We start from the raw sequence: 22,661 nt of genomic DNA, 5'->3' as shown, positions 1-22,661 counted from the left end.
GTATTCGACTGACGACTGGCACGAAACTAAAACTAAAACCAAAGACACGCGTCTAAGTTCCCCACTTTGGTGTCGTGCAGAAGTAGACGTACCAGAGGAGTATTATTATCATCATTATTGTTATTACTGTTATTATTATTATTATTAGTGTACATAGTAGTAGAAATACATATATAGAGACAGATGCAATCTACCATCATGTCATGGTTATAATCGTTTACGAGTCGCGGTGTATATGCCGAATATACTAATGTAATGTAAAGCAAGTAACACACAAAGTTGACTGAATGCACACACGAATATAAAGGGCTCGGTGACGGAATAAACCAACATTGGATGACCGGCACTTTACTACATGTGTCACAGACAGTAACTTTATCTACTAGTATAACAGACTATACTGTTGCGTTGGCGTTGATTCGTTTGTATATGTATACATATGTATGCATACATCTCATACCCATACCCATATACTAGATCTAATGTGGTAAGTTATAAAGGGAATGGAAAGCGCCATGCGACAGAAAGACGCCAGAAGGGATGTATGGGGCACAGTGTGCTCACTTTAGTGTTCCCCGGAAGCTCATCGAGTCAGAAGGGCAAACTAAAGCACGCTGAGAAGGGGACAGTAGGCAGGAGAAGGGAAAAAAAATTATTATTTGAGAGATAGAGATAAAGAGTGTTGAGTATATGTATCGTATTCTATATGTATCACCACGCGTCTATGATTACGACGTACGTTCGAGTATGTTGGAAGTAAACCGGGGAGGAAAAACGGTTTTGTTGTCACGAATTGTGCAGTCCGACGGTGAAACTGCGAAGGGTGGAAAAAAATAGTCAGTCATGCGTGAGGGTGGCGCACTGGCAATAAATTCGAAGGGATTTACCAACCCAATGACCGTGAACTACTACTATAAAATCTGTGCACCTTACGAACAAATAAAATTTACATTTTTTTTTTTGTTTTACTTCCGCATTGTGGGCAACTAATACGAGCTCTGTAATTTAAATGTGTTGGGTTATATTGCTGTATAACGTTTATAAATAATCGAGTCTATTTTAAGAGTGACCTGAGATTTTCACTGCAGTCGGGTGAAAATAAACTGGTTTATGTATAATTTTTTTAGTTATTATATTTGAATTTTTAATAATCGTGATTACTTGGGTCGAAAAATTAAATCTGTTTAAAAATAAATGATAAATTCAAATATTTTTTATTTAATTTAGACTTTTAAATCGGATTTATTTTATATGGGAATTTAATCGGTTTTTGTCTGTACTATTCCCTATCCAGGCCAATATCAGACTTATTTTTGTATTATATTTAGTCTATTTTCAATCGATTTTAGATTAAAAACAGATTTATTTGTTATAACTGTCTGTGTTCATTTGTTCTTAGAACAAAAACACTTTTTTTTACTAATTTTGAGTCTACTTTTAATCGTCTTTAGATCAAAATGGGACTTTTTACAAACATAAAAAATTATAATAATAATCTAGAATTATAAATTTATTTTAATTTTCTTGATATTTGAAACATGCTAATGCGCTTTCGTAATAGGATGTCACAAGAATTTTGATGGTTTCTACTGCCAAAATATTTTTCGATTTTATACAGTAAGTAAGAAAAATTTCTTGACATTTTAAGAGTAATGTTATTACTTTTACTCAATATTATAAATACACTGTAAAAAATTCACGGAGTGAATGCGGATTAAATCCGGAGTGAATGCGGATTAAATCCGGAGTGAATGCGGAGTGAATGAATTTTTAATTATTCACTCCCCTCGGAGTGAAATTCACTCCACAGGGGAGTTTTCGCGGAGTAGATAATTTTTTATTAATTTAATCCCTCCGGAGTGAAATTCACTCCAGAGCGGAGTTTTGAAAATATTATTAATAAAATATAACTCCACTCAATAAAATCGAAGTAAAAATTCGCGTATTACATTATTGATCAGCTGATATGCACACACATACGCACATACATATTTAGGCACACACGCGCACTCACACACACACGCACGCACAAATTTGCACACAAGCACACAATCAAACACACACACGCACACATTTGTACACACACGCACACAGTTGCACAGACGCACACATTTTCACACACGCACACATTTGCACACACGCATAAATTTGCACACACGCACACATTTGTACACACACGTACACATTTGCACACACGCACAAATTTGCACACATGCACACATTTGCACACATGCACACACACACACATTGTTTAGCAGTTTAATATAAATTAGTATAAATTTATTTAAGTATTAAAACTCCGGACCGGAGTGAATTGGGAGTGAAATAAAATCCGCGTCACTCCGAGATCACTCCGCTAAAAAAAAACGCATGCGGAGTGATTTTTTTTTAAACTCCGGAACTCCGAGTGGCGGAGTGAATGCGGAGTGAATTCGGATTTTATTTCACTCCGAATTCACTCCGGATTTTTTACAGTGTATTCAGTCACGACACCTAAAAAATAAAGTTGTCAAACTATCATTAATTGCACTCTAAAACCGAGTGTGTAGTCAAAATTAACACACTTCCCAAATAACATTGAATCGCCGTAAGCAATACACAGATATTTAATACACCGTGAGACGTGTTTTAAATGATTACAATAAACTATAGTTTCGCTTATGACTTTAAGCATACACTGATAGAAGAATTTGTTAGGGAATAATACATCCATTTCTTAAAAATTTTTTAAGTGACTTTTTTGGGAATAAAAAATATTTTTTATTAATTAAAAACATTTATTATAATGAAATAAGTCACTTCTTGATATCAAATAAATATTTTTAATGCTAAAAAAGTCTTATTATATTAAAAAAAATATTTGTTACCACCAAAGAAGATTTTTTAATAGTTAAGATATATTTCTTAGGAGAATTAGTCGGTAGATGGCTGCACAACTTGTCGATATATCTACATATATATATGTTGAGAAAATTAGGTTATACCTTGAAATACGTGAAGCCTACGCGAGTGTCTTACCCTTGCGTAAAGCAGTTAATTTACCAAATGTTAATAAATGTATATTTAATATTAGTATATAATTATTAACTATTAAAAAATGCTTACAAAATATTAAAAAATAATTTATTGAATAACAAGAAATGATTTATTTAATATTAAAATCTCATTTCTTAAATATTAAGAAATATTTGTTTCATACAAACAAATGGTGTCTAAGAAATGATTTCTTAGCTATTAAGAAAAATTTCTTAGATAAAGTTCGTTAAAAAATAATTTCTTTAATATTAAGAAATCTTTTTGAATACTAAAAAATCCTTCTATCAGTGTAGAATACATTTAATATGTGTTAAGATAATACACTAGTAACACACTTGGTTTTAGAGTGTGCCGACATTTTTAAACAAAAGACACTAAGTAAATGGTGAACAAACCATAATCAATTCCAGAACTTTGAATACTTTTCATAAATATTATCCATAAATAGAAATATTACAAGTCCATGATTTAATCTAGTTTTGTCCTTGCAAATTTTCAGAACTAAAATTTTTCCAGGTTCCCATACAAAAAAAAGAATCGGCCCATTACTGGGTCGTGAATGGCTGCCAATTTTCAAGCATCGGCCGAAGATCGGCTCAATATCGGATGATAACGGTATGCCAAGCATGGCAGTCGCAAGCGTTGGCCAATCGTGGCAATCAATCATCGGCCAAAGCTTGGTATCAAGAGCACTCGATCAAACCGTTGGCCAACGAACGGCGGTTAATTGTGCACCGTTTTTATAAGCAAAAAAACGGCTGCCAATGATTCACCATGCACGCACCAGTATTGTTAGCCATTTATTGGTCACTCATTGCAAACCAAGCATCGGCCAATCTATGGGAAAATTTCGGAGCTCGGTGACTTTGTATGGGTTCCAGAATTAATCTAGTTTTTTCTGCCCGCAGCGCAATCGATTTTTAAAATAATAGATCAAAAACAGATCTACTAGTTCAAATACAGACAAATTATTCCAAACGCAGTCCAGTTAGACTAAAATCAGATCAAATTTTTTGACTCGGGTATTTAATTGAGACTTAATACAGCTAAAAATTTAACATGTTAATGTCGATAATTGTTATTGTCTTCCGTGTTAATAATTAACGGTAAACTGTTAATTGTTATTGACGGAGTTTGTTTTATTACAGTAACAGTTTATCACAATAATATTTTAGTTTTGCAAGCTATTAATACTTTGGCAATATAAATATTATTAATGTTGATATTATTTAAAATATGTTATTGTAAGGTACACTAAAGTTTATTTATTTACTTGTCATTTTTTTAAAAGCTTTTATATTTGTTTTGAAAATGCAGGTTTTATTATTTTAATTATTTGGTCAAATAAATTGTACCATTTAATTTCAATATTCATCGATTAAATTTCAATGTATTTTATTATGTACATTAAATCGATATTAATAATTCAGGTGTAAACTGCGAATAAAAATCGCGATGAAAACATTAGAAATCGTTCTAGTTGAAGTTTGAAAAAATATTATTTGTTTTTATCTTCTGAAAATACATTGTAAATTTTCATCGAGAATACTCCCGATTTCAGTTTGCACGGAGACTTGCGGCTCATAAACTATCGGCGCTATCTCCCGTGCAGATAGTCGTTCAGCTTTAAGCTCGATTTTCTCTAATATTTTTCCGAGCATAAAAAAAAATATTAATCAACCGTTCACCCTTCAGTTTTCACGCCTTATTTTACCAGTCACTGACTTTCATCCGGATTAAATTTATGGTTAAATGTTTTAAATTCCTCGTTTTTTATCAAATAAAATGACAATTTTTATCCGTCATTTACGTAATTAGTTTTGTCATTTCCTTCACTTAAATAATTAAATCGACCTTTAGTTATCGAACATAAATATTCAATATTGATTGCTTAAGCGTTCATTAAATAAATATTTATGTGTATAAATAAAATCGGGGTCCAATGAGAGACTCAAATAAATGATTGAAAAATAATTTATTTTTGCGACACAGAAAAAAAGGATTTCTTGGCATAAAAAAAATTTTGCATCATAAAATGAAGACAAAAATTTTCTTAGGACTAGAAAAAATTTATTAGCGCAACCCGACTGGAATTCCAGTGCACATGCTGAAATACCGATTTGGGACGAATGAGGCTTTCCGAAATACGGCAAGCCTAATTTGAACCTTGTCCGGTCGTTATGAGGAAAGTCAAAACTAAATATACCAACACTTTTCCCTTCTTGGTTGTTATTAGGAGTTTTCGGTTGGACGTAAGTTCAGTGTATCTTTGGAATTCCTGACTAAAACGCAATGAGGATAACTAAAGGCTTTCCAAAGCTAGGTATGTCAAATTTGGCGGTTATTAGGAAAATCTTCGTCATTGCCTAAGTTAGGTATATCTTTGGGATTCCTGGATGGTATTGAATAATATTTAAATAGCATAAATAAACTTAGGAGCCACAATCGGTACTGCAGCGTAGTAGCTTAAGCGTTGGACTTTCGTGCGTAGGGTCCCGGGTTCGAATCCCACGATAGCGGTCCTTGATATGTTTTGCGTTTTTCCTTGAATTAAAAATTTCTAATTTGATTGGTCATTCAAAAAACATTAAATTAGCACATCTGATAATAACTGTCCTGCAAAAATATATTTAAACGATGAAGAAAAAAAAAAAAATTGAGCAAAGTTATATGATCATTACACGGTGAAAAATTTCCACTAAATTTTACTATGGGTGCATCGTAACGCTGGACTATAAGAAACTGGTACAAAATTTACAAGTGGCCCATAGTAAACGTATGCGCATAGGCCACAATCGTGTAATCTGCGCCTACGTTTAGTATGGAACACTTGTAAATTTTGTACCAGTTTTCTTATAGTCCAGCGTTACGATGCACCCATAGTAAAATTTAGTGGAAATTTTTCACCGTGTACGCAGTCATACATAACATAGAGCATCATGCATAAGCATAGGGCTTGTATACGATGCGAGCCTTATGCGGTTGCCTAATTTGGCGCGAACTCGGTTCAAGCTACCACCAGCAAGTACGGTTTACAAACCGCTGCCTAAGAAGGAAGTCAAATTAGGCAGGGCCTCGCAACTGCGTTACTTTCGGGATCTCGACCTAGTTTGGTTGCCTCATTTGGCGCAAGTCTGGAATTAGGCATGCCTTATTCGGGCCTAATCACTGTCTAACTAAAATTTCTAGTCGGGAAGAAATGTTTCCTTGACTCAATATTAGATTTGTGGATAAATTACGATTAGACTTATACAAAATAAATTTACACAGAAAGAAATTTTCTTCAAAAATTACCGTTAAATTCACTGTAATCGTGGGACATAATGCGGCGCTTTTATTTATTACCATTTTTGAAATAAAAATTACAAAAAAATTTATTTATTTTGTGGTAGACTTCATAAAATTTACCGAAAACCGAATAAAATTTACAGTAGACTACGGTAAAATTTGTTGAAAAAAAGTTAAAAATTATCTCACTTACCGACAAATGATTAGGTCGTGTCATTCGTCCCACGATTACAGTGAATTTAACGGTAATTTTTAAAGAAAATTTCTTTCCGTGTATGTATTAATTACAAAATAATTTATTCACTAAGGATTTTGTGAGGGGCATTCATTTCCGGCCGGTATTTAAGTATTAAGTACTTTCCTGGAACATTTCCGTTAATTCTTCATCTCTTAGTTACTTTCCAACATCAGTAAAATCAATTGTACACTTGGCTTCTTTTGTACATTTTCAACACCACGTACTCTATAACAGTTTAAATTGAAGTAGCTGCGGTAATGGTATAAACGACGATAATAATGATAACCGCATTTCGATCATACTATATACACGTGTTAAGTTATCTAAAGTATGCACTAATTTGTAAAACTTTAAAACAAAAATATATAATTTTGTGTCAGGTCTCCAAACACCAGGTAAGTAAATAAACGAATTATCTCATTTTGACAAAAACAAAACAAAGCTCGTCAAATTCACGGGCGCTGGGCCACCTTTATTAATAATTTTGGTTATTCATTTAAACAATTGTTTAATTTTAAATAAAAATATAAAATACATATATATTAATTAAAAAATAATTCAAATATATTTATAAGAATCCATACATATTTTATGCTAACAGTAAATGGACGCATATTTATTATTACTATTATTATTATTGTTTTAATATTTATCATATACTTTATGAAAATATATTTATAACCAATTCGTTTCACACGAACGCTTTTGTAGTTCAAAGCATATATTTATTGCTCCTGCAAGCAGAAAATTCCCAATATCTTCTTATTTAATCTAAAATTAAATATCTAGTATTAAAAATCACAAAAAAAAAAAAATTTCTGACTACTATTAATCTGATACAATAAAAAAATTTTCCCCGGTAATTATTATTATGACTATGACATGTTATTTATAATAAAAAAAAATTTATAACCCAATTGAGCCATTTATAAAATTATCTGTGCAATAAGAAACAAACGACAACGCCCTATAATATCTATAAACCTGATGCGTCATCCACAACAATCGCAATCAATTTTTCTACCCTCCTTTTTCATAATTATGACTCACATATTTAGCTTTTATTTTTATTTCAACACAGACTTTTTCAACGTCGATAAATTATTTGAATAAATATAGTCATAAAAAAAAGATTTATAAACGATAGTAAGTAATTAAAACAAAGATAATGATAAATTTATGTGTATAATATTTTTAAAATATATTAAATATTGAATAGAGTATGTGTATCTGTGTTACGTAGGGGAGGGTGGGGCAAAACGGACCCCCTAAGCCGGGTATTACTTTAGTGGCTTTTAACCATCAAATCAGTTTGCTTGTGTCCTACCTCGGGCAACTTCATGGACATCTTGCCGAAACTTAAAAAAAAATCGTTTTTAACTGGGGCATAACGACCCACTTCTAAAAAAGGATAAAAAAAAATTTTTTGTTTGGTTTTGTAAAATTGTTTTTAACGTCAAAAATGTATTTCTTGCTCTTGACAACAATATTTACTTTTATATTACTTGAGAAATTTTTTTAACAGGGGTTCGCACTTATCTCTTTGTTACACTCAAGTCCACAAATGGTACTATCTTTGTTGCACTTGTGCAGTAAATGGAAACTTTAGCTGAGTTTTTCTCTTAAAGAAACGAATATTGTCAAATAATTGGAGCGCACTTCGCTAGATTAGACAGTAGTGGATCGATGTAAAGTCTGTATTTTGTATTTAGAGATTTTGTTTGCGAAAAAAAATTAGCCAAAAATATTTGATAACCCCTGTTTAGATGTAATAAATCGTTCCCCCACTCTTACTAAAATAAATTTAATTGTAATGATATTTTCACAACTATTGCAATACAATTGAATTTGAATTTGAAATTGCCGCCAAAATAAAGGAGGAAACACCTGGATTTAGCAAAAGTAAAATGCAGTCTAAAACACAAAAAAAAAATCGTTCAAAAATTAAAACTGATTATTGTAACTGTCTTTATTGCAATGAACTTCATTCGGAAGCTAAGGAATCGTGGATTCAATATAGAGATTGTAAGAAATGGTCTCATGATTCCTGTGCAGGTGTAGATTAACATTATTCCGATGAGTTTATTTGTGAATACTGCAAAAATTAATCTAATCATGATGGCCACAGATTTTTGAGACTGAAATTCCCTGACTTTTCCAGGTATTCCAGACAAATAATTCAAAAATTCCATGACTATGTGTAGTAATATTAAATCATTGGAAATATTCATTTAATTTTAAATAAAATGGTATGAGTCAGTTTAATCAATAATTAATCATTGTCGTTAAATGAAAAATTTTTTTATTATTTGTCAATGTTCATTTTTTTTTTTTTTTTATTAATTAAATGAATAATTTTTTATTTTTGATTTGAAATCCATGTTTTTATATAACTTACTCTATAATAAAATATCAATAAATTTTTCATTTTCACTAGAATAAATTTCATAGAATATTAATAAAGTATTTATGAAGTACGCGAATAATAAATATAGTGAAACTTATTAGTTTATTACTTATGTATACATTTAATGTTTTTAGTTTTTTAACTTGTCAATATGGATGTTAATAGCTTGAAGATCTTGGCGATTGGTTTTTACTAAGACTTTTTTTTCTAACAGCCTTAATAATTCTAACTGCTTCATTTTTTCGCTATTGGAATCAATTTCTACTTATTTTTTTTCAAGATTTTACAATCGCTTTCGCGCTGCGTCACTTTTTGAACAGTTTTGACGGGAAAATAAATTTGTCGGATTTTTTTAGTCAAAAGAAAGAAAGTGAAAATTTTTTCAGCTTTGTGACAAAATTCCCTGACATTTCCCTGTCTTCTCCAGTATGTTTATAATTCCCTGACATTTCCAAGTTTTCCAGAAATGTGGCCGCCATGTCCAACTCAAAAATTTATCAATTAAAAAAAAAAATTATTATTTAAAAATATTTTTAGTGGCCCAATTTGCCCCAGGCATAAAGATTCAGCCAAAAATTGAATAAATATATTAAATTTTTTATAATTTGACCATAAAAATACGAAAAAAACATTTTTTCAGAATTTTCAGCTGGTCTATTTTGCCCCAGGTATCACGCGTAGGGTTAAAAATGCGCAAATTTATTTAAATTATGGTGATTAGAAGAAAAACAGAATAAAATTTTTTCGATCAAATTTTCGGAGGGAACCGTCTTACCCCACCCTCCCCTATGTCAAAAAGACAATAAATTAAATAGGTAATTAACTTATATGCGGTTGATAAGAACAGAAACACAAGGATACTATAAATTGGATAAAAATAACGACACGTGTACATGAATAGAGGTCAGTGACAGCTGCTACAACACAGGGTGTCAAAAGGTTTTGGTTCCCCACGGAGTATTGAATGAAGGGAAAAAAAAAGTTATAGAAAGCATACTTTCACTCGATTTTATTATCATTATACACCGAAAATAGACAAAGAGGATCGATTGCTATTGAGTTATTACTTTGTCTTCTACTTGATAGTTTTGTGTGTATGGTCAAAAAGCTAGATCAATACCAATGTTCATCGTTCAATATATATGTGGTAACAAAACTATTGGATGTACCACAATTACCACCCGCAAACTATCACCGGAATTCAAGAACTAAATTGAATTTGAGGATAATAATTGTGAGAAATTAAATTATGATTTATGGTCAGTTATTGCATACTTCTTACCTATTGTATGTCTTTGGTTCTTTCTTTTTTTTTTTTTTTATATATTTTTTTTTTCTGTTGCATCATCGAATATTTTTCGACGCTAAAATGTCTTCGTGGAAACGTACGTAGTAAAATATAAAATGGGGGCTGTGGTATAAAAATAAAATCACTCCAGGTGATGGAATTCAATTGTAATGAATCATTGTTAGATTTCTAAGTATACGATGCATTTATTACATTTATATTATGTTTATGACATCAACTAAATTTTATATTTTTTTTTTCTCTTTGACGACTTAAACGAGTAACTTTTATTCAATTGTCATTTTTATAGCAGATTTTATATTAAATAAAATTAAGGGATCATTAAGTGACTTTGTGTTAAATTTAAATGGCGATTGTGCCATTGGATGAGAGGTTTTTTTAATAGCCAGCTGGTGATTTTATGCGGAATTTCATTGATAGTAAATATCGACAAAGAGGATAAAAAAAATTCATAGTTTAAAATATCGATGTTAGGTTATTGACGAACTTTAATTTAAACGGACATCAGTGTTTTGACATTTATAACTTCCTGTTAAGAAAACTGAAAATTTTCAAAAATTCGGAGTAATTTTTTTCACTCCGATTTTCAAAAATTGAGTTTTTATCAGATGACGTTTTGATGTCCTAGGAAACTATTCTGATCACTTTCAGAATGATGTCCGAGTGTCCGTATGTGCGTGTGTGTATGGATGTAAACTCTCCATATTCCTGAATGAATTCGATAAGATAAAGAAGAGAGACGAAAAAAAAAATTTTCTTCTTTTTCATTTTTTTTGAAATTTTTTAGAAACGGCTGAATAGATCGATTTCAAAATCTATCCAGCTCAAGAACTTAATAAAGTGCGTCGATCGTCGCCTCAATCATCTTAATCCACAGTAAAAAATATTGTGTATCTGTGTTAAAAACGGTCCGTGTTAAATTTTTTGTGTTGATTATTTTGGGTCACATCAACACAATTCTCTGGGTTGCTTTAAAATTTTTAATCGATCTAGTATTCAACACTTTATAAGGGTTACCTGGTACGAAAATCAATATTATCAACATTTATTAAGTGTTACTTTAAAATCAACACAAAAAAAGTGTTGAAGCGACAGTTGAATTGTGTTAAAAAAATGTCTTTCTTTTGTTCACGCGGGAAGCGCCATTAAGCATCAGTCTTGCTTGGTTAGTTATTATTTTTGTGACATTGATTTTATTTATTTTCAATTAGACATAAAAAAATAAAGTTGACAAAGTTCATGATTCGTATAGTTTAAAAAAAAAAAAAAAATTGCATCTGTGGCTTTTCTACTTTTCTACGTGCGCTCATTTTTATTTTTTATTTTTTTTCGTAATTGATTTGTTGATAAAAAAATTTAAAAATCGTTAACTGTCTGCTAACTTTAGGATCATGTTTACTATCACAAAATAGTTCAATTTTAAATAATAATTATTGACACTTTTGATAACCTAAAAATAATTCATGGTACAAAAATAAAATGTAAAAGTTAACATTTTTTTTGTGTCGCCTTTAACATTTAAAAAGTGTTGAAGTTACTTCTCACATTACTCGAATTGTTGTTGAAATTTTAACACAAATATTGTGTGGACTGTTTCTAACATACAGATTGTGTTGATTTTAACACAATGTTTTTTTACTATGATCGGTCAATTCGTTCAAGAGATATCGCTATAGAAAGAAATGGTATAAAACCGTTTTTTTAACTATCTTTGAAGTGATTTATCTGATCAATTTCTAAATCTAGTCGGCTCTAGAACTCAATAAAGCGCGTCGATTATTACAGTGAACATCGAAATCGGTTAATTAGTTCAAAAGATATTTTGTGTCAAAAAATTAACAAAATAACAATTTACCTCGTTCTTCCTGGATAACACAGAATATAATTTACCAAATGGTCCGGAAATCATACCAGCTCTTCGTCTTTCTAGTCTTTTTCGATTGCTATTTAATGCAATTCAATAGTTTCGACCGTTTAAATAATTAACCAAACAATGAAAAATAACCTTTTATTTTCATTTCAAGTCTGAAAACATAAAAATAATCAAAGGTATTGTCAAGTTAAAAATATTTAAAATAACGTTTTCAAACACTCTGCTCATGAGCTCGAGAACAGCGGGAAGTTTTGGGGCTGGCCCGCAGAGTCAATCGAAAAAAATCTGATAATTATTTTATTTTTATATTAAATCTTTGTCGAGAATAGAAAACATCACTGACTTGATAAATGTTCCCTTACAAAATACTATAAATATAATCGTTATTCAGTGTCGTGTCCATATTTATAATTAATTAAGTAGTTTGAATCGTAGGTAGGGTATAAGTACCATTTGTGGCCACTGCTCCATTTTTAGACATTTAATACTTTATTTTAAATAATGAAAACATATTAAAAAAAAATTTCATTGCAATAGTGATGAAAATATATTCAAACACATTTAAAAAAATTAATTACGTTGTTGCGTATTCTACAAATTATTTTATTCAAAATTTCTAAGTAGCCAAGACTGGCCCTAAAGTGGCAAAAAACGGTACTTCTACCCTATGTGGACTAAAGAAAAACTTGTAGATGTTGGGTTATATCAATGTACGATGTTTCGTCTATTTATTTAGACTTTTTCGAGTACTTAGTAATTAACATCATATGCCAAATTTTTTATTTGCAGTACCCTCAACAATCATTGTTAGCATCAATATAGTAGCCATTATATAATGAATTAATAATAAATAAATGTAAATATATAGAAATGTTACTTTTAATAAATATAAATAAAATATTGTAATGAATGAATGTTTTTTTTTTAACATTGCACGTTATTAGTCTTCAAGTCATAACACTGACTTATATACTGTCATATAAATATAATAATAAATGAGGAATTTTAAAGTTTGAAAATATTATGTGAGAACTAATAGGGAATGATTTTACAAGAACGTATGTTTCATTTTAAAAAATCTGTAAACGTGTAACGGCTGCATGTAAAATACCATATCCGGATCGCTTAAGATTTTTATAGCCTTGTCTAGTAGTAACATCTTGATAGCTCATTAAATTTTGTACGTGTCAAGAATTTAGTATACTCTCATAGAGATCATTCGTCGCCTCTTTACCTATTAGATAACCCGGTTCGAATGATTTTTTTATGATTTAAAAAATACTTAGAAGTCTTTTCTCTTCATTATTCCATATTTTATTGAATTATGAGTGTTAGTGATATCATAAATTTCTCATATGTATGAGGAAATAATTTTTGTATGAATATTGTCATGTCGTTTGTTTTAAAAATTACCCTAATTCAAGTAATCTTGAGCCATTACGACTTTTTACTTTTGAATTACGAAATTTTACTCTTTTAGTGAGTAAAAATCAATCAGATTAATTTTTACTCACAATTACGAGTAAAAATTACCCCTAGCGGCTGTCTTAATAAATTCTCTCTAATTCAATTTTTACTCATAGGTTATGATAAAAAGTTGACGATTAATTTTATAAAATTTATATTAAGTTAAAATAAAAATTACAATTAATAGGTTGAAATTTCTATAAAAAATCTAAAACCATCCAATTGTATTAGAAGATGACTTAAAATAAATATTTTGAAAAAGAAAAAAAAATTACTCGTATTGTGTTGAAAAAGAAAAGATACAAAATTTTTTTTAATTTTAAATTAAATATTAAGTTATAGAGAGATACAGAGATCGTCTTTTGTTCCAAACATACGTTTGTGTGCGTAACATGTAAGTTGTCGCGAGCATAACAAAAGACACTTAATCGAAGCCGATATTAACCGAAGATTAACGAAGACTACTGAATTATTACTCTGCGATTTAGAGTAAAAAATACTTGAATAGATTCGAAATTGTATTCGAAGTACAAGTAATTTTTCATCATAACATCAATAGGTTTAAAGAAATGCTATATTGGGGAGTAAAAATTAATACACGTAGATTATAGGTGGTAACCTAAATCGGTAGATTCAGATAAAATATTCACAATAACCGATTAAATATGGGATCCCAACAGAATATAAAATCATATAGGGGAGGGAAGGGCAAAAGGGGGTACTTAAGGAAATACCAAGTTTTCGAGGACTCAAATACGCTAAATCTTTTTTTTTTTTAATGATATTCAAAGTAAATAGAAGAAATTTTCAGTTACCGTTGAAAAAAAAAATTTTTCATTTCTGCGGGCAAAGTGGGGTACCCCCTAAAAAAGGTAAAAAAAAAAATTTTTGGATTTTAAACGAATTTGATTAAGTTGATTTTTTTTAAAAGTAATTTACATGAAGAAAAATTATATTTTACATATTTATTGGATACAAAAGAAGAAAAAAAATTTTTAATAGTTTTCATCAAAAAACAAACGTCATTAATATTTTTCAACTGACAATTCATTTTTGAAAAAGTTTACCGAAAAATTCAAAGTAACGCTTAATTATATTTACAGAAGTGATTTTGGAATGTTTAAAAACCATTTAAAATATAAAATTTTTTTTTATCAAATTTTGGAGGTACCCCGTTTTGCCTATACCCCCTTTTGCCCCCCCTTCCCCTAATTATACCGATTTATCTGCTGTTATAAAATTCCCAGGTAGGAATCGCCAAGATTGACCATAGGCCGAGCCTTGGCCCTATTGTCACTTGCCAAGCCTCGGCAGCGGACCAGTGGCCCAAGCCTCGGCCAGTGCTTGGCCCAATGGTTTGATTATGTTAAGCCGAGCCTTGGCAGCTGACCATTGGCCCAAGCCTCGGCCAGTGCTTGGCCCAATGGCTTGATTATGTTAAGCCGAGCCTTGGCAGCTGACCATTGGCCCAAGCCTCGGCCAGTGCTTGGCCCAATGGTTTGATTACGTTAAGCTGAGCCTTGGCAGTTGACCATTGGCTCAAGCCTTGGCCAGTGCTTGGCCCAATGGTTCGATTATGTTAAGCCGAGCCTTGGCAGCTGACCATTGGCCCAAGCCTCGGCCAGTGCTTGGCCCAATGGTTTGATTACATTAAACCAAATCTTGGCAGCTGACCATTGGCCCGAGTCTAGGCCGAGGCTTGGTCCAATGGTTTGATTAAATTAAGCCGAGCCTCGGGTAGTGACCATTGGCCCGATCCCTGGCCAGGACTTGGTCCAATGTTTTGATTGTGATTAAATCGAGCCTTGAGAGATAATCATAGGACCAAGTTTTCGTTTAAGCTGGACACAGCGATTTGATTAGCTTAGATTACTAAATTCAAATTGAAAAAATACTTAATTATGAATCGTGCAAATAGTTTATAAATATAAATATACAATATAGTTCTGTCAAGTAATCATACTTCAGTACGTCATTGTAAAATTCACATTTATTAATTATTAGTAAAATTACTAGGACAATAAATAATTTTAATTCAGTATAATTGTGTATAGATATGAAATTTGCGTTAGTGTTTGTCCGTATGTGTGTGTAACCTGTATTGTAAACATAACCTTTAAAAGTGGTAAGTGTCATATCACAATGTCTCGCAAACGTTCGAGTTCTCATAATTTTTATTATAAAATTAAAAAAGAGCGGTACATGAAAAGTGTGGCATCTGATTCTGATAGCGAAGACAGTGACTGTGCCAATGACAGAATTGTTACAAACAGTATATGCACTAATCATAGTGCTACTAATGATGAATCTCGAATTTTATTTGGTAAATAAAACAATCAATTAATATTGTGGTAAATAATTAAAAAAATCATAATCATATATATTTAATTTTAGATAAAGTAGATAGCAATGAAACAAATTCGTCTTCTGGTAGCTTTCATATTGAATCAAATGATCAGCTTCAAGATGAAATATCAGAGCCCAATGAAGTCCAGGTACAAAAACCTGCAGATGAAAATCTTCACTCCAAATTAATAAAATGGGTAATTAATAATATTGATAAATTACCTCTAACATCTGTAGATGAGCTTTTACAAGTTTTGATAAGTGAGGGTTACAAAACATTTCCTCCGACAGCTCATGCTCTTTTAGGTTATAAGCACTGTATTAATTCACAACGTGTATTAACAAAAAATGGTACTTTTGGGCAGTATTTATACTTAGGAATACTAAACGGTTTAGAAAACCGAATTGATCCAGGAGTATTCAACGAAGATTCGATTAAAATAGTTGTGTTCATAGATGGTATGAAAATATATAAAAATTCAAAAGGTCAACTTTGGCCTATTGCAGTACAGCTGTATGACAAAAAATATATATGTCCTCCTTTTATTGCTGGATTATTTTACGGTGATGCTAAACCTAGTGATGTTGGTAGCCTTCTGAATGATTTCGTCGATGAAGTTAAATTATTAGTTACTAATGGTGTGACAATACAAGGGACAAGTTATTCTTTTAAACTAGTCGCCTTGATTGCTGACGGACAAGCCCGAGCGTACTTGAAGTGCATAAAGGGGCCAATAGCATTTTATGGATGTGAACGCTGTACCATTAGAGGTGTTACAATACAAAAAAAACGCGTCTATCCGGAAACAAATTTTGAAAAACGCTCTAAAGATTCTTTTGATAATAAAACTCAACCTGAACATCACCAAGAGGATGTTACTACCCCTCTTATTAAGATTCCTGGTTTCGATCCAGTTAAAGACGTTATTCTGGACTCAATGCATTTATTGTTTCTAGGAGCAATGAAATATCTATTGGTGAAATGGGTAGAAAAGGGAAGTTCAGTTAGACTAAGCCGTCAAAATCGACAGACTTTCAAAAGAGTAATGGACTCTGTTAGTGGATATGTACCTAAAGAATTTCAGCGAAAGGTATTCGATACTGATGATGTGTCACATTGGAAGGCCACGCAGTATCGTTTTATGCTGTTGTATGCTGGCCCAATTATTTTAAAGTTCGTACTAGACACGAATGTGTACAAACATTTTTTACTGTTACACGTTGCTTGTCGCATTCTCTGCAGTGCAGAGCTAGTAGTTGAAAACGTTGATTATGCTGATAATTTACTAAAAAAGTTTTTTAAACTAATGCCGAAATTTTATGGAGAAGCATGTCAAGTAATGAACTTTCACAATCTGATACACGTTGCAGATGATGTGAGACATCTTCAAGCTCCATTGAGCGATTTCTCATCATTTTGGGGTGAAAATTTTATAGGCAAATTAAAATATTTCGTACAATCAGCAGCAAAGCCCTTGCAACAAATTATTAATCGTTTAAATGCTGTCGAAACCTTAGGCAATATTAAAATTAAAAAAAAATGTATACTTGAAGAGTATAATATTAATGAAAATGCAGATGTAATTAGAGATGATGAAGGTCGAATGATACCAGTCAACTCTGTCAAAATATATGACATGTTTATAAGCAGTAGTCCTCCAAATAATACTGTTCAATTGAAAAATAATAAGATCTTTATTATAAGTGATATACTTTTAAGGGAAAATGATTCCACTGTTAAAGATCTAAATGATTTTTATATAGAAGGCTTCGAAGGTGTTGGAGTAGAAGAAATATTTGTGAATCCATGTAAATCGAGTGACTTAGGCTCTGTTAAAATTAATGAATTTTCAGAAAAGATGAAACGTCTCTCATTGAAGAAAATGAAAAGCAAATGTTTGTTATTAAAAGTTAATAATGACAACTATGCAATTACATTTCTGCACTCTATTTGTACAGAAAATTACGAGTAAACTTAAAAACAAAGAACTACAAGAGCTAGCTATATTGTAATGAACTTAAATATTTTTATTTTCTGCGCACAGTTTTTATTTACTTATAAATAATATTCTAATTTTATTTGAATTTTCGTATATGTAATTCATTAATAACTTTCAAATTTAGTCATATGTAGTGAACAACTGTAATAAATATTTTTTTAGCCTTCTTATTTTATTAAATTAATTAAAATTTGTATTTCAACAATATATAAAAACTATATTTTGATTCTCAAATAGGTTTTATATAAATCTTGTTAAAGATAAAAAAAATAACCACTAAAAAATTTAAAAATGCCGCGAAATTTTTGAAAGTTGCGCAGCGATGTACTTATAATGCTGTGTCTCGCGTCTTTATTACGATGGAGGGGATTCTCCAGTACCTGCCTCTTCTAATCATTTCTATCAAGACGAAGTTCTACTGACTGCTGAATTTTAATTACCATTAAATATAACCATCATTATTCCTCTGGTATATTATTATTTATCGATGCTATTTTGTTATAACTAAATACTTTGCACATGTAAGTATATTTAAATACTTAAAATATTAATAATATCCAACGCAGCATTTTTCATAACCTCAAATGAAGTGATTGATTCGATATCAAATATCAAGAGAATCTATTTTGTAATAAAGTTGATGTTCAAATATTTCCAATTGGGGCGAATATCTAAATTTATATATTTTGATCTATTACAAAATATATACGTACATACATATATTTTTTTTATTAAAAAATTTTCACTATTTACCAATCAAACTTTTAGATTCTATCAATCATGGTTACAGCTGAAGAATTTTTAAATGATGCGATTTATGCAATCGTCGCATTTGATGAATATGATCATCATCAAAAAAAATTGATCGAACTTGTTCCAAGATCGTGGATTACGATTGACGAGGAAGATAACTGCACTTGTCGTTATCCACCTACTTCAATGGCACAAGCTTATATGACCCAATGGCTCAAAAATCTTAAAGAGCCAGAAGACACATGGTCATCTCATACTGTTGAAATTATCTCTAAAGCAAGTAAGTGTCTGTTGGTGTACTTGAAGCAAGTTTTACTAAATCTATAGCTACATGAATTTAATTAATAATTGTATCTTTCCGTACTGAGTAGACAATTATACCAAAGGATTACGCAGACTTTACCGGGCATTTACAACCGCTCAAGCTGCGAGCGATTTTGATGATATATACCAACCGGAATTGCGAAATGATACAGTTCATAGGGAAATTCAACAAATGTTTGATGAAACATCTTCGATAATAGTGACCGAACAATTACCTCAAGGCAACAGTGGTTCACCAGAAAGTAATTATTTTATATTTTTAATTTAATTTATTTCACAATACATTTATCATATTTGAATGATATTTCATAGGCTAATTTAAAATTTAATATATATGATTATCTATGAAAATTAATTGGAAAATTTTTTTTTCTATTATTTTATGTATCCATAGCTTCAACAAGCAATCAAAATCAAACACATCATGTTAATGAACATTCTCGGAAAGCTAAAAAGCGAAAAGCCAGCTCTGGTAATTTTTTAAACTCAGTTTTTAATTTTTTTATTTTTTCAGATACATTATTTATTAGTCTTTACTAAATTTTTTTACAGATGGTCTAAATCCTACAGTAATTGAAAATAATACAAAAGAAAAAAGCTCGTCGAAAATAGACGATAAGCTAACGGAATTGAAAAACAGCATGACTTCCAAACAAAGTATTCGACTCGATTTTTTTTTTAATTTTATTATCTTTTCATTCTAACTTCATTTGGAATAGAATAATTTATTTATTTTGAATAACGTGTAATTTTAGAAATTATGGCTGAGTATGTCGATTTAAAATTTGAGATAATGGAAAAAAAAATCACGAATGCGAAGCGCAGCATTCTTTATGACCTAAAAAATAGAACTCGTGATAATGTAAGCACCTCTAATCAACCAACATCAACTGCCAAAACAGTTGATAACTCTTGGAAAGAAAAAATTAATATTGAGTTACCGATAAAAGACGCTGAAACATTTTCAACATTTGATGATGAGTTGAAAGTAAATCTTGAAAAACAAGCAGCCCTTGTATGTATATCTTTGATTTTGATTTTATTTTATTAGAACCTGTTTGTTTATATATTGAATTACTAATCATAGCTGACAATTTTCCAAGTTGAAAAGTTTATTTTCATTTTTTAAAATGAACTTATAATAAGTTCAATAAATTCAATTTTAAATGAGTATTCATTTAATTTTTTCCACAATCTACATTTTAAAGTACATATTAAGTATTTAAAGCCGTAAGATGCACGGTGGAGTCGTTAGGTCCACCCAAATGACGGTGAATAATCATGGATTTGGGTCGAGAATCTATGGTTATCTGCCCTTTCCATGTGCTGTCACTTGCTATCACTCTCTATTACTTGCTATCATGTTAATATTTTTTTATTTATTAAATTATTTATTATTTATTTTTAATTCGTCTAAAAATATACAAATTTAAATATTAAAATTATCCATTTTTTTTAAATTTATAGTTACGGTTCTTTTTTTTTTATCTTTAAAACAAAATTACAAAGGTTAAAATGAACCATCTATTACTGAAATAATCAATTGATGGTCGATAAATTATAAATTCTGAAATGAACAAGGCTGAATTGTTTAATTATAAATAAAATGTATTCAGTTGTCGACTTTTAATAAAATTTCCTATATTTTTTATATTTTGATAACTGCTAAGCTATGAACAAAAAGCAATATTATAAGATAATAATTATCATTTAATTTGTTGTGTATTATCTTATTTGGATCAACAATTTATATTTCAGAAGACTATGTATCAAATTTTAACAGACGGCTCAAACTATGAGAAAGCCATTAAAATGATAATGTCTGAAATGATTTCAAAAGAAGTCCAACTATTATATAGCGGTGCTGGACGGATCACAAAAAAAGGGGGAAAATTAAATTTTAGTACAACTAATACTTTTACTTTAATTGAAGGTAAATTTATTATATAGAATTTAATTAATGGTAAAACTGTTATTTTAAAAGTATACGCAATATAAATTAACATTTTCAGATTTTATTAAAGAAAAGTATGGAAATGAAAACCGTCAATTTAAAGTATTAACAATAGTCAGTACTTTTCTTTCGGGTGCAGGCGATCGTGATGGTGGAAGAATATCGCGTTCAAAGAATTAATAGCATATATTTATTACATTTGATTATTTTTACTTTTTTAAAACATTAATTCTAATTATAGTTCTTAATGTTTATCAACATATCAGCATCCAATATTTTTATAATTTGATAAGGTCATGCAATGTTATAATAACAAATTTAAATATTTTTTTATAAAACTAAGTATATAAAGCATACTATATGATTAATAAAATATTCTTTTATCCTATAAAGTTTCCCGAGGCTCGGTCCAATTTCAGATTTAGTACTTCCCAAAACTTGCCATGGGCTCGATTTTTCGTTTCCCAAGCCTTGGCCGAGGCTTGATATTGCGTTTCCCAAGCCTTGGTCGAGGCTTGATAATTCGTTTCCCAAGCCTTGGCCGAGATTCGATATTTCGTTTCCCAAGCCTGGGCCGAGGCTTGATATTGCGTTTCCCAAGCCTTGGTCGAGGCTTGATATTTCGTTTCCCAAGCCTTGGCCGAGACTCGATATTTCGTTTCCCAAGCCTTGGCCGAGGCTTGATATTTTGTTTCCCAAGCCTTGGCCGAGACTCGACTCTCTGTTTGCCAAGCCCTGGCCGAGGCTTGACTGATTGCTTCCCAAAGCTTGGCCAAGGCTTGATTTATTGTTTCCCAAGGCTTGGGACATGGACATCATCCAAGGCTTGGACCAATGCTCACCCAATGGTTCAACCAAGGCTTGACCAAGGCTTGCGCCAAGGCTCGGGACTCTGGCATGACGACTGGCCAATGCCTGGTCCGAGCCTTGGCCAATGGTCCCTTCCTACCAGGGTTACTCACTAGTAAAGTAAAATATAATCTAGTGATATTAAGATTTCAACGACAAATATTAAAAGTTGAAATAAAAAATACTAATTTTTTGGAATGGCCCAGGATTACTTGAAATTGCAAAGTAATTTTCATCAAAAAATTCTTTCCGTGTATAAAAATCGAAAATATGTATAAATGTTAATTGTACAGGTGGAAGAAATTTTTTTCACATTTTTATCTTTTACATATACGCTGTTAATTGATATAAATTGTGAGTATTTGTTAAATGAAGTAAAAAACTTTTTTTGTTTGCTTTTGTCCAAACTTTTTTTTTTTCATTATGTATAAAATTCAATAAATATTGTTTGATTATTCAACCATATTTGGGATTCCGTATAGTCGTATCACATTCTATAAATATTATATTTGTTTTTTTTTTTTTTTTTATTGAAATATTTGTGTATTTTAAACGATATTTTATTTGTTTTAGTATATGTTAACAATTCTGCTGATGTTATATTTCAATTTAAAAGCAAAATCGAAATTAATATTTCTCAAATTTACACAATTATCCATTTTTTTTTTTTTTTTATAATAATTTAAAAGACTGATATAATTCAATATAAATTATGTCTGTATATATTTAAAAAATTTAGTAGATTTATTATTAAGTAGAAGCCCTTTTACTGCAGCTTCCTCATTAGAGATTTTTTACTTTTATGTATTTGGAACCC

General features: G+C 30.6%; 2 protein-coding genes across 2 annotated transcripts; both read left to right on the top strand.

Moving 5' to 3' along the window:
- The first annotated feature begins 15,760 nt into the window (after positions 1-15,760).
- LOC130676389 (uncharacterized) lies at positions 15,761-17,937 on the top strand. Its single transcript, XM_057482541.1, has 2 exons — positions 15,761-15,941; positions 16,013-17,937. Exons 1-2 carry the CDS (start codon positions 15,761-15,763, stop codon positions 17,935-17,937), a joined length of 2,106 nt encoding a protein of 701 aa, XP_057338524.1.
- Positions 17,938-18,185: 248 nt separating this feature from the next.
- LOC130675747 (uncharacterized) lies at positions 18,186-21,283 on the top strand. The gene is made up of 8 exons (XM_057481588.1): positions 18,186-18,485; positions 18,733-18,997; positions 19,089-19,283; positions 19,436-19,513; positions 19,594-19,698; positions 19,797-20,056; positions 20,800-20,974; positions 21,054-21,283. The coding sequence occupies exons 2-8, from the start codon at positions 18,745-18,747 to the stop codon at positions 21,173-21,175; spliced, it is 1,188 nt and encodes a 395-aa protein (XP_057337571.1). The 5' UTR covers positions 18,186-18,485; positions 18,733-18,744; the 3' UTR covers positions 21,176-21,283.
- The last annotated feature ends 1,378 nt before the right edge of the window (positions 21,284-22,661 follow it).

This window comes from Microplitis mediator, chromosome 10 (genome assembly GCF_029852145.1).
Source record: "Microplitis mediator isolate UGA2020A chromosome 10, iyMicMedi2.1, whole genome shotgun sequence".
Classification (NCBI taxonomy): Eukaryota; Metazoa; Arthropoda; class Insecta; order Hymenoptera; family Braconidae; genus Microplitis; species Microplitis mediator.
This window is presented reverse-complemented; position numbering and strand designations above follow the sequence as displayed.

Bases quoted from the DNA above. Each gene is read 5' to 3' on its own strand.
- LOC130676389 (XM_057482541.1), top strand. From the start codon at position 15,761: ATGTCTCGCAAACGTTCGAGTTCTCATAATTTTTATTATAAAATTAAA. The intron at 15,942-16,012 runs GTAAATAAAACA...ATTTAATTTTAG, and splicing joins TGAATCTCGAATTTTATTTG to ATAAAGTAGATAGCAATGAA.
- LOC130675747 (XM_057481588.1), top strand. From the start codon at position 18,745: ATGGTTACAGCTGAAGAATTTTTAAATGATGCGATTTATGCAATCGTC. The intron at 19,284-19,435 runs GTAATTATTTTA...ATGTATCCATAG, and splicing joins CAACAGTGGTTCACCAGAAA to CTTCAACAAGCAATCAAAAT. The intron at 20,975-21,053 runs GTAAATTTATTA...TAACATTTTCAG, and splicing joins TACTTTTACTTTAATTGAAG to ATTTTATTAAAGAAAAGTAT.